The 12,830-nt window shown below is 42.4% G+C and overlaps 1 protein-coding gene across 1 annotated transcript in view; it reads left to right on the top strand.

Moving 5' to 3' along the window:
- The window catches only part of egf (epidermal growth factor), a 231,298-nt gene that overhangs the window by 154,623 nt on the left and 63,845 nt on the right, over positions 1–12,830 (top strand). The window contains 4 exon segments of the mRNA XM_070861900.1: positions 6,486–6,602; positions 8,837–8,962; positions 9,274–9,396; positions 12,536–12,719. Coding sequence (XP_070718001.1) covers positions 6,486–6,602; positions 8,837–8,962; positions 9,274–9,396; positions 12,536–12,719 — 550 coding nt within the window.

Here is a 12,830-nt window from a genome sequence, read left to right as displayed (position 1 = left end):
CACCGAGACTCGCACCCTCCAAGTAATAAGTGACCTACCTATTCTTCCTACCAAAATGTAATACCTCACATTTATCTGTGCTGAACTTCATTTTCCAATTATATGCCCATTCTGCAAGTTTAGAAATGTCTCCTGCAATTCTCCTCAGTATTGACTATCACCCCCAACTTGGTGTCATCTGCAAATTTAGAAATTGTGTTTTTGATTGCAAAGTCTGAAGTGGAACACTACTACCCACCTTCTGCCATTGTGAATAGCTCCCCTTTACTTCTATTTTCTGCTTTCTGTCTTGAAGCCAGCTAGCTATCCATTCTGCTATTTATCCCCTGATTCCGCATTCTCTGATCTTGTTCATCAGTCTATTATGGGGTACCTTATCGAAAGCCTTTGGAAAATCTAGATAAATGACATCTACTGCATTACTTTATTACCTCTTCAAAAAATTCAATGAGGTTGGTCAAGCAAGACTTTCCCTTTTGAAATCCATGATGACTATTCATTATTATTTTTTGGGTTTCTAGATGTTCTATTTTCTCCTTTAGTAAGGATTCCATTATTTTTCCTACCATCAATGTTAAGCTGACTGGTCTATAATTCCCTGGACATGTTCTATCCCCCTTCTTAAATCATTCATTCATTCATAGGCGGTGCCTCGAACAAGGATGACTTGCTTCCACAAGAGTTCACAGATGTTTCAATGAAGGATCCAATGTTCCAATCCTGTACTCCAGTTGAGGGGGTGGAAAATGCCTGTGTGTGAATTTTTTTACCGTGTGGTGACCATTGCACATCAGCCACCACACGGGCTTGACAGAGCTAGGCCTTTATCCAGTGGCAAGGATTAACCAGGATGATTGGAGACCTGCTCTAGTGCGCACACATATCGCAGTGTAGGCTGGCCCGTGCTGCCTCTGGGCCCTCGGCTCTTCTGGGCTCCCCCTTCTTAAATATAGGTATTATGTTAGCTATCCGCCAGTCCTCTGGCACTACACCTTTTTCTAACAAATTATTAAATATGTGTAGTAATGTCTCTGCTATCTCTTCCCCAGATTCTTTTAAACTGCGTGGATGCAACCTATCAGGGGTTTTATCCTCTTTGAATTTGATTAGTTTATTTAATATATCCCCTCTTTTTTATTTTAAATGCACTTATCTCATTACTAATCTCACCTTTATATGTCATATTCATCTGTTCTATCTCCCTTTTAAATAGTGAAGCAAAATAAATATTTAATATTTCTGCCATCTCTCTACCGTTACCTATGGTATTATCCTGTCTATCCCTTGATGGCCCTATTCCCATCCCAACCTTCCTTTTTTTATTGATATGCCTGTAAAATACTTTATTTTGTTTTATGTTCCTTGATAATTTAATTTCATAGATCCTCTTTGCCTACCTAATTGTTTTTTTTACTTCTTTCCTAATCTTTTCATTTTTTCATTTATCATGCACTCCCCTGCTGTGTATGTACTTAATGTATGCCTCTTTCCTTACCCACAATTCTTCCCTTATGGATTTATTCATCCATGGAGTCTCATTATTATTTAGTTTGTTCTTTTCTTTTAGCAGAATATATTGTTTCTGCACTCTGCTGAACACCGTTGTAAATGTTTACCATTGCTGTTTTACATCATCTTTTGCAAATATTGTTGCCCATTTTATTTTCCCAAGTTCTATTCTCAGCCCCTCAAAATCATCTTTTCTCCAATCTATTACCCTGGTTTTTGTCATATTTATGTCCTTCTCAATTATTATCTTAATGCGGATTATATTATGGTCACTATTGCCTAGATGTTCTCTACTTTTATTCCTGTTATCTGCTCTGGTTCATTCCCTATTACTAGATCCAATAGCGAATCCTCCCTTGTTGGCTTTTTACATGTTAGGTTAGAAAAGAGTCCTGTACACATTGTAGGAACTCCATTCCCTTATCCCCTTTATCTACCTCTACTGTCCAATTGAAATCGGGGTAGTTGATATCCCCCATGATTATTATTCTATGTTTTTGACTAATTTCACTAATTTGTCTGGATATTTCTTCCTCCACCTCCCTTCCATTATTAGTTGGTCTGTAGACTACACCCAGTAGTGTGATTGATCCTTTATTATATTTTATCTCTATCCATATGGATTCTATTTTTAATATAATATAAAACCAGAAAATGCTGGAAATCTCAGCGGGTCAGGCAGCATCTGTGGAGAGAGAAACAAAGAGAAACATTTCAGGTCGATGACCCTTCGTCAGAACTGGTGAATATTCAAACTGAACAGATTTTTAAGGAGCACTGAAAGGGGGAGGGGAGAAAAGAACAAAAGGGAAGGTCTGTGATAGGGTGGAAGACAGGAGAGATGTGAGAGACAAAAGGGATGATGGGCCGACTTGAGATGGTAATGGCAGAAGTTAGAAAAAAATTAGTCGAGATAGGTGTGAATGGCGGAATAATTACCAGCTGCCATGGGAAACACAGAGAAAAAATACATAAGATCAGGCGGGGTTTAAAAAAAAAAGGAGGAAAGGGAGCAAAAGATGACAAGAGATTATGGTCTGAAATTGTTGAACTCAATGTTGAGTCCAGAAGGCTGTAATGTGCCTAAACGAAAGATGAGATGTTGTTCCTCGAGCTTGCGCTGAGCTTCATTGGAACAGTGTAGGAGGCCAAATACTGAAATCTCAGAGTGGGAGTGGAGCGGGGAATTAAAGTGACAGGTGACCAGAAGCTCAGGGTTACACTTGCGGATTGAACGGAGGTGTTCCGCAAAGCGGTCACCCAATCTGCGTTTGGTCTCCCCAATATAAAGGAGACCACATTGGGAGCAGCGAATACAGTTTACTAAATTGAAAGAAGTACACTGTTTCACCTGGAAGGAGTATTTGGGGCCCTGGACAGTGGGAAGGGAGGAGGTAAAAGGGCAGGTGTTGCATTTCTTGTACTTGCAAGGAAAGGTGCCATGGGAAGGGGAGGGTGTACAGAAATGGACCAGGATGGCGTGGAGGGAGCGGTCCCTTCGGAATGCTGACAGGGAGGGGAAGATGTGATTGGTGGTGGGATCACGCTCGAGGTGGCAGAAATGGCGGAGGATGATCCGTTGAACTTGGAGGCTGGTGGGGTCAAAGGTGAGGACAAGGGGAACCCTGTCCTGGTTCTGAGAGGGAGGGGAAGGGGTGAGAGCAGAGGTGTGTGAAATAGAATGGACACAGTCGAGGGCCATGTTAACCACGGCGCAGGGGAATCCTCCGTTGAGGAGAAAGGAAGACATGTCAGAGGCACAAGTTGGAAGGTGGCGTCATCAGAGCCGATGCGACAGAGATGGAGAAATTGGGAGAAAGGAATGGAGTCCTTACAGGATGCAGGGTAAGAGGAAGTGTAGTCCAGGTAGCTGTGAGAGTCAGTGGGCTTATAGTATATGCTTGTCAATAATCTATTCCCAGCAATGGAGACAGAGAAGTCGAGGAGGGGAAGGGAAGAGTCGGAGATGGACCATGTGAAGTTGAGGGAAGGGTGGAAATTGGATGCAAATTGAATAATATTTTCTAATTCAGGGCGAGAGCAGGAAACGGCACCGATACTGTCATCAATGTACTGGAAAAAGAGGTGAGGGAGGGGACCCGAGTAGGACTGGAACAAAGAATGTTCCACATATCCCACGAAAAGGCAGACATAATTAGGACACATGGGGGTTCCCATAGCAACACCTTTAATTTGGAGGAAGTGAGTGGAGTTAAAGGAGAAGTTGTTCAATGTGAGAATAAATTCAGCCAGGCGGAGGAGGAGTGTGGTGGTGGATGGGGACTAGTTGGGCCTCTGTTCGAGGAAGAAGCGGAGCGTCCTCAGGCCATCCTGGTGGGGGATGGAAGTGTAAAGGGATTGGACGTCCATAGTGAAAAGGAGATGGTTGGGGCCTGGAAACTGTTAAAGTGACAAAGGGCATCGGAGGAGTTGCAGATGTAGGTGGGAAGAGAGTGGAAAAGGGGAGAAAAAGTATAGTCGAGATAGGAAGAAATAAGTTCCATGGGGCAAGAATAGGCTGAAATGATGGATCTACCAGGGCAGTCCTGTTTGTGGATCTTGGGAAGGAGGTAGAAGCGGGCTGTGCGGGGTTGGGGAACTATGAGGTTAGTGGCTATGGAGGGAAGATCTCCAGAGGAGATGAGATCAGTAACGGTCTGGGAAATGATGGCTTGATGTTCGGTAGTGGGGGCATGGTCCAGGGGGAGGTAGGAGGAGGAGTCAGAGAGTTGCCGATCAGCCTCTGCAAGGTAGAGGCCAGTTCGCTAAACAACAACTGCGCCACCCTTGTTCCACATAACCCACGAAAAGGCAGTCTTGTGGATAGTTGCGTCACTTTTTTCTGCTGCCATTATATTATCCGTAATAAATACAGCTACTCCACCTCCCCTTATCCCTCTGTATCTTTTCGAATTATGTTATACCCTGTGATGTTTAATTCCCAGTCCTGATTTTTCTTTAGCCATGTCTCAGTAATCCCTACTATGTCTGGCTCCTCGCAATGCACGATTGCCTCCAGCTCCTCTGTTTTCTTATGGACACTGTGTGCATTGCTGTACAGACATTTTGACTCATTTTTAATAGGATTTCCTCTCACTTCATGTTTAACCATCTTTTAGACTCCTGTTCTGTAACTCTATTTATTCCCTTGCCGCCAATGTCCTCCTTTACTTTATTCTTTCCTATGCTCTCTTTTCCTGTTTTATTTATATTTAGGCTGGTTACGTTTCTTGTAGATCCCTCCCCCATTTTACTAGTTTAAAACCTTTTCCACCTCCCTAGTTACCCTATCCGCTAGGACACGGGTCCCATCCCGGTTCACGTGGAGCCCGTCCCATGGGTACAGCTCCAGAACTGGTGCCAGTGTCCCATGAAAAGCAACCCCTCTTTCCCACACCAGCTCTTTAGCCACGTAATAATTCAGAGTTTAGTACCCTATAGCTCTTGATTTGATTTTTAATTTATAGCCTAACTCCTGATATTCTTTCAGCAGGACCTCCTCCCTGTTCCTACCTACATTGTTTGTTCCAACATGGACCACAATAACTGGATTTACCCCCTCCCTTTCCAAGTTCCTTTCCAGCCGCCGTGAGATATCCCTTACCCTGACACCGGGTAGGCAACACACTCTTCGAGACTCTCGTTCTTGGCTGCAGAGAATGGTATCTATCACCCTAATTATAGAGTCCCCCATCACTACTACATTTCTATTCTGCTCTTCGGCCCCTTGAACAGCCTTCTGAGCCACGGTTCCTTGGTCTGCATTGTGGCTGTCCTCCCTGCAGTCTTTCTCCTTGTCCTCACGGATAGCAAATACAATGTACCTGTTAGACAGGACCAGTGTCTGCGGGACCTCCTTCTAAATTGATTTTTTAAAACGTTCACATGATTGCAGTGGGATAAAAACTCATTGCATTTTATTTTGTAGCACTGGGAGTGCTTAGCTGCTTTACCATGAGTTGCTTAATTGGTCATGTGATCCATAAAGCAATTTATCTGAAACCGGACTTTATTCCAAAATGAAAATTTAAAATTAATCCCATGTGTATATCAAAGTTATTGTGGACTTTTGTAATTACAAAATCTTATTTGCTGAACTATAAAGATCACAAAGATATGGGAGGCCATTCAGGCCATCTAACTCATCTTTCCATGGTCCACTCTCTTTCCCCCCCCCCCCCCCCCCACACACACACACACACACACCACCCTTCCCCCCCACCATCATAGTATTTAACTGCCTTTTGAAAAAATTCAGAATTTTTGCCTCAGTTGGTGGACACTCTGCATCTGAGTCAGAAGGTTGTGGATTCAAGCCCCAGTATAGACTTTAGCTTGTAATCTATGCTGACACTTCAGTACAGGTCTAATAGAATGCTCATTGTCGGAGATGCTATCTTTCAGATAAAGCATTAATTCGAGGCTTCCTCTGCCTAATCAGTTGGACAGTAAAGATCCCATGGCAATATTCAAAGAACAGTTATCCCTCAATCCCTAAAAACAAATTATCTCAGCTTCATTCACTTACTGTTTGTGGGACCTTGCAGTCTTCAATTGGCTGACACATGTGCCTACATAGCAACAGTCAATGCATTTCAAACGTAATCCATTGGTTATAAAATGTTTTGGGACCTTCTGAGGATATAATAAAGTGCTATAAAAATACATTCTTTTTTTCCACAATCGTATGCAGAAGACTATTCAGGCCTTGCATGAAGAGCTTCCAGGCACTCAGTCCTGAGCTTGCCTTTTACCACGTTGTCCCTTATCCTATAATCGTGATTTCACTTGAAATAGTGCTCTGGATCAACCTTTTCTATTCCACTAGATATTGTACATACTGCTTTAAGGTCCCCTCTCATGTGCTTGCTTTTGAGGCTGAATCTGAGCTTATTTAAATTTATCTCATAAACTGGGGAACAAGGACAATGTGAATACGTTTATTTTTATTAATTCTGTTTGATTTTCTTTTCAAGATCAAGATGACTGTGGAGCCCTGGAATGTGATCTCAATGCTCAGTGTGTTGCACCAGAAGGAGTTGCTGGATGCCAATGTTTGGAAGGATTTACTGGCAATGGCAACGTTTGCATTGGTACTGTACTGAATTAACTTAAATTCTACTTGTAGAATTTCATGAAGCAAAATCTTTTGAAGTGGGGATGGGAATTCAATCATGTTTAATGTTTTACTTCTGTAAGACACTGATTGCTGAACTATTTTTACTGACTTAGTGAATTTTCCAATGATTTCCAAACAGCAACAGCAATGTCCCAGTTATACTGTTGGTTTGAAGCCAGTGGACTCCAGTTTTCTGCCAGTTTAGCATTATTCTTTAGCCAGTCATGTTCCGTAATCTGCTTGCTGGCATCCAAGGACAGTCACATATTTAATGTCAGAAAAGAACTGATGGATTAATCAGATCTTTGCCAACATTAAAGGTCACAGTCTCAGGGTAAGGGGTAAGCCATTTAGGGCTGAGATGAGGAGAAACTTCTTCACTCAGAGAATTGTGAACCTGTGGAATTTTCTACCACAGAAAGTTGGTGAGGCCAGTTTGTTAGATATATTCAAAAGGGAATTAGATGTAGCCCTTACTGCTAAAGGGATCAAGGGGTATAGAGAGAAAGCAGGAATGGGGTACTAAAGTTGCAAAAATGATCAGCCATGATCATATTTAATGGTGGTGCAGGCTCAAAGGGCCGAATAGCCTACTCCTGCACTTATTTTCTATGTTTCTATGGCCCCAAGTTTCCACACGCTACAAAACGGGCGCCCCTCCAAGCTGGGCGCCCGTTTTTCGCGCCAAAAATGGCACCTGAAAAAAAAGCGCGATTCTGGAGCGCCCTGCAGCTCCATATCTGCCTGGCGCGGCGCCCAGGGGGGCAGAGCCTACCACTCATGCCGATTTTGTAAGTGGGAGGGGGCGGGTACCATTTAAATTAGTTTTTTTCGTGCCAGCAACCCTGCGCGTGCGCGTTGGAGCATTCGCGCACGCGCAGTGTGAAGGAAACATTGGCACTCGGCCATTTTTGTAGTTCTTTGTAGCTGTTTAATTTTTGAAAATTTTTCAATAAAAGCACATTGCCCTTCTATGATCAGCACTGAGGCTTCTTGCAGCAGTGAGAAGGCTGCAGGAAGCCTCAGAAGCTGAGGCAGCCGTTTCCCGACGGCCTCTTTTCCCCCCCCCCCCCCTGCTGTCGGGAATGGCTGCTCAATTTCTGAGGCTTCCTGCAGCCTTCTCACTGCCTCCTTCCCCCCCCCGCCCGCCGTCATGAACGGTTGCCTCCTCCCTCCCTCCCGTTCGCGGGAACGACGCCACACCACTGAGCTGACTGTAAGGCTTCCACCTCAAGTGGAAGGCTGCTTGCTGCCTGGTTACTGCCTGCCTGCCCCTCCCTCCCTCCCATTCCCGGGAACGACGCCACAACGCTGAGCTGACTGAAGCACTTTCACACAGGTAGGAAGATGGTTTATTTAATCTTTTCTTTGCTTATAAATGTTTATTCAGGTTGGATTTATTTGTATAATATTTGTATAAGTATAAATAAGGATTTATTGTAAAATTTAATGACATCCCTTCCCCCCCCTCCTCCCCACCACCACCTCGTTCTGAACGCCTAATTTGTAACCTGCGCCTGATTTTTTTTAATGTGTAGACAAGGTTTTTTCAGTTCTACAAAAATCTTCACTTGCTCCATTCTAAGTTAGTTTGGAGTACGTTTTCACTGTGGAAACTTTGAAATCAGGCGTCAGTGGCCGGACACGCCCCCTTTTGAAGAAAAAATTCTGTTCCAAAGTGAAACTGTTCTAACTGACTAGAACTGCAGAAAAAAAAATGTGGAGAATTGCGATTTCTAAGATAGTCCGTTCTCCACCAGTTGCTCCTAAAAATCAGGTGCAAATCATGTGGAAACTTGGGCCCTATGTTTCTATGTTTCAGTTTTAAACTACTTAGCAAATTCCTAGGCAGTCTGCTGTCTGAGCCTGTCAGTCACCAGTTCTATTCATTCTCTTTTTACTTTGTACAAATAGATCATCAGACTAAGGTAGGTGTAGCATGTTTGTGAGGACTAGATGACTTTGGACCGATGGTTCCCAAAGAGTTTGGCGTTTTCCTCGCCTTATGTCTGGGTCTATTGTAGACTAATTGAAAAAGATTGATTACCATGATTAGTCAATAACTTCATTATCGCTGTATCATGCGACTACCAGGATTGTAGGAGGCTGGACTTTGGTCTTTATTCATCGAGCAATTCCTATGCTTCTAAAATTCATTTGGAATGATGAAACCAGTCCACTTCTGTAATACACTTTATTTTCTTGCAGATATTGATGAATGTGCCATTGGTGTGGTCCTTTGCAGTGACCATGCAGCAGACTGTATTAACACAGAGGGCAGTTACGTCTGCAAATGCCATCCTGGCTATAGTGGTGATGGACACCTCTGTTACGGTGAGAAGTGCTGTTGTGTTTTGTGTTGCACTAACTTCCCTTGACAGAGGCATTGTTGTTGTATAATGCCTATCCCTGGACACTTTTGATATTTTTGACATACTTTATCTCCTTACTTTATAGCTTGTATTTTAGAAATGTTTCCAATCTCTATTGTGCGACTTGTGTATTCGCAAACACTGTATATACCATGTCAGCTATCAATTCGAGATGGAAACTATAAATTAAATAAATTACTTATATAAAGATGCAACTTATATAACAGATTTATGGTCCAGTCCAGCATGTGATGTCTGCTGTTGGCTTTGCAGATATTGATGAATGCAAAACTGGGATGCACAGTTGTGATGAAAATGCTGTCTGCACAAACACGGAAGGAAACTACACCTGTACATGTAACAAAGGACTTTTCGGGACAGGCTATAGCTGTGTAGGTAAGTGCACAAGCTTCATGAGCCTGTTATGTTCTTTAGGGGTTCTAGACTTTACATTTATCTAAGTGCGTATGTGACTTTATCAATAGATCCTCATTCAATCACCATGATATTTAAAAGTTTCACACATTTGCTCACACATAGTATAGGATAGTAAGCAAAATTATTGTCATTTATTCAGCTAATTTGCAAAAATAAATTGCGATGTTTAGAAAAATCTTTTCAAATAAAAACCAAACCACAAAAATCAGTTTAAAATAGGTTTTAAGATTGAAAGAGGAAAGATTTGGTATATTTTCCATCATTCACTAATTTTAGCAAATAAGTAGGTATGAGCATAAATCAACAACTATTATCAGCAGTTAAGCTTTTTCTTGTGGAGAAAACATATGGGTCGGGAATTTCCTGGGAGCTGCTCAAGCTGCACCACCGTGACTTCACTAGCAGTGTGGCAGGATCCCCATTAATGTGTAATCGAGGTTTATGCCTTACTTCTGGTGAGGTATTGGCAGCGGAGCCAGAGCAGCTTCCAGTAAATTACCAGGAATTGTTAATTTTGACAGTTTCTTGTTACTGCAGAAGAGTGGATTAATTTTTTTTTCCTTATCAATGTTTTTAAATACTTCTAACACTTAAATATAGCATTAAGGATAAGTTCATTGATTATAAATAGTTTTGTTGCCTATTCAGTTGTTCAGAGCACTTTAACTCCCAAACTGGTGACCTTCACCACCTAGAAGGTCAATGACAGCAGGGGCATGGGAACACCACCACCTTCAAGTTCCCCTCCAAGTCACACACCATCTTCATTTGGACATATATAGCTGTTCCTTCGTGGTCACTGGGTCAAAATCCTACCTAACAACACTGTAGAGGCACCTTCACCACACAAACTGAAGCATAAGAACATAAGAAGCAGGAGTAGGCCATACAGCCCCTCGAGTCTGCTCCGCCATTTAATAAGATCATGGGTGATCTGATCATGGACAGCTCCACTTCCCTGCCCGCTCCCCATAACCCCTTATCCCCTTATTGTTTAAAAAACTGTCTATTTCTGTCTTAAATGTATTTAATGTCCCAGCTTCCACAGCTCTCTGAGGCAGTGAATTCCATAGATTCACAACCCTCTGAGAGAAGAAATTTCTCCTCATCTCAGTTCTAAATGGGCGGCCCCTTATTCTAAGATCATGACCTCTATTTCTAGTCTCCCCCACCAGTGGAAACATCCTCTCTGCATCCACCTTGTCAAGCCCTCTCATAATCTTATACGTTTCGATAAGATCACCTCTCATTCTTCTGAATTCCAATGAGTAGAGGCCCAACCTCTTCAACCTTTCCTCATAAATCAACCCCCTCATCCCCAGAATCAACCTTCTCTGAACTGCCTCCAAAGCAAACGTTTCCTTTCGTAAATATGGAAACCAAAACTACACGCAGTATTCCAAGCCTCACCAATACCCTGTACAGCTGTAACAAGACTTCCCTGCTTTTATAACCTTTGCAATAAAGGCCAAGATTCCATTACCTGCATACTATCCTTTTGTGTTTCATGCACAAGTACCCCCAGGTCCCGCTGTACTGCAGCATTTTGCAATCTTTCTCCATTTAAATAATAACTTGTTCTTTGATTTTTTTCTGCCAAACTGCATGACCTCACACTTTCCAACATTATACTCCATCTGCCAAATTTTCGCCCACTCACTTAGCCTGTCTATGTCCTTTTGCAGCTTTTTTATGTCCTCCTCACACATTGCTTTTCCTCACATCTTTGTATCGTCAGCAAACTTGGCTACGTTACACTCAGTCCCTTCTTCCAAGTCGTTAATATAGATTGTAAATAGTTGGGGTCCCAGCACTGATCCCTGCAGCACTCCACTCGTTACTGATTGCCAACCAGAGAATGAACCATTTATCCCGACTCTCTGTTTTCTGTTTTTTAGCCAATCTTCTATCCATGCTAATATATTACCCCCAACCCCGTGAACTTTTATCTTGTGCAGTAACCTTTTGTGTGGCACCTTGTCAAATGCCTTCTGGAAGTCCACATACACCACATCCACCGGTTCCCCTTTATCCACCCTGTTCGTTACAACCTCAAAGAATTCCAGCAAATTTGTCAAACATGACTTCCCCTTCATGCTGACTCTGGCTGACCAAATTTTGCTTTTCCAAATATCCTGTTACTGCTTCTTTAATAATGGATTCCAACATTTTCCCAACCACAGATGTTAGGCTAACTGGTTTATAGTTTCCTGCTTTTTGTCTGCCTCCTTTTTTAAGTAGGGGCATTACATTTGCAGTTTTCCAATCTGCTGGGACCTCCCCAGAATCCAGGGAATTTTGGTAAATTACAACCAATGCATCTACCATCCCTGCCACTACGTCTCTTAAGATCCGAGGATGCAAGCCATCAGGTCCAGGGGTTTAGTCCCATTATCTTACTGAGTATCACCTCCTTAGTGATTGTGATTGTGTTAAGTTCCTCCCCCCGCCCCCCCCCCCCCATAGCCCCTTGACTATCCACTGTTGGAATATAGTTAGTGTCCTCTACCGTAAAAACTGATACAAAATACTTGTTTAGAGTTTCTGCCATCTCCATGTTCCCCATTACTAATTCCCTTGTCTTGTCCTCTAAGGGACCAACATTTACTTTAGCCACTGTTTTTCTTTTTATATACCTATAGAAACTCCTGCTATCTGTTATATTTTGTGCTAGTTTACTTTCATAGTCTATCTTTCCTTTCTTAATCATTCTTTGAGTCATTCTTTGCTGGCTTTTAAAAGCTTCCCAATCTTCTGTCCTCCCATTAGTTTTGGCCACTTTGTATGCCCTTGTTTTTAATCGGATACCGTCCTTTATTTCTTTCATTAGCCACGGATGGCTTTCATTTCTCTTGCACCCTTTCCTTCTTAGTGGAATATATTTTTCTTGAGAGTTGTGAAATATCAGTTCAAGAAGACGGCTCACCACCACCTTCTCAAGGGCAGCTAGGTGTGGGCAATACATGTCAGCCTCGCCAGTGCACCCATATTCCCAGAATAAATTAAAAAAACATGAAATGCAAATTTTTTTTTCCAGCAATCATAATTTCTGTAGCACCTGACTGCGCAAGATATAAAATGTTTATAATTCACTTAGGGGCGATCAGCTCTGCCTTGCCCACTGATGGTTCAATGGAGACAACTGTCAGGAGCACCACATTTGAAACAACTACCCACAAGCAGAATAATCACATTGTGAACTGCCCACATTCGCATGAGGACTTCTGTTTGAACGGAGGGGTTTGCTTCCATATCCCCGAGATAACAGCGTTTGCATGCAAGTAAGTGAAACTAGTGATTGGCACTTGACATTTACAAGCATAAAATACAAAATAGTGTTCTAAGCAGTATACTGTTATGTATGTAAACTTTGTAATAGTGTAAGAGTTGTC

Source organism: Pristiophorus japonicus, chromosome 2 (assembly GCF_044704955.1).
Source record: "Pristiophorus japonicus isolate sPriJap1 chromosome 2, sPriJap1.hap1, whole genome shotgun sequence".
Classification (NCBI taxonomy): Eukaryota; Metazoa; Chordata; class Chondrichthyes; family Pristiophoridae; genus Pristiophorus; species Pristiophorus japonicus.
This window is presented reverse-complemented; position numbering and strand designations above follow the sequence as displayed.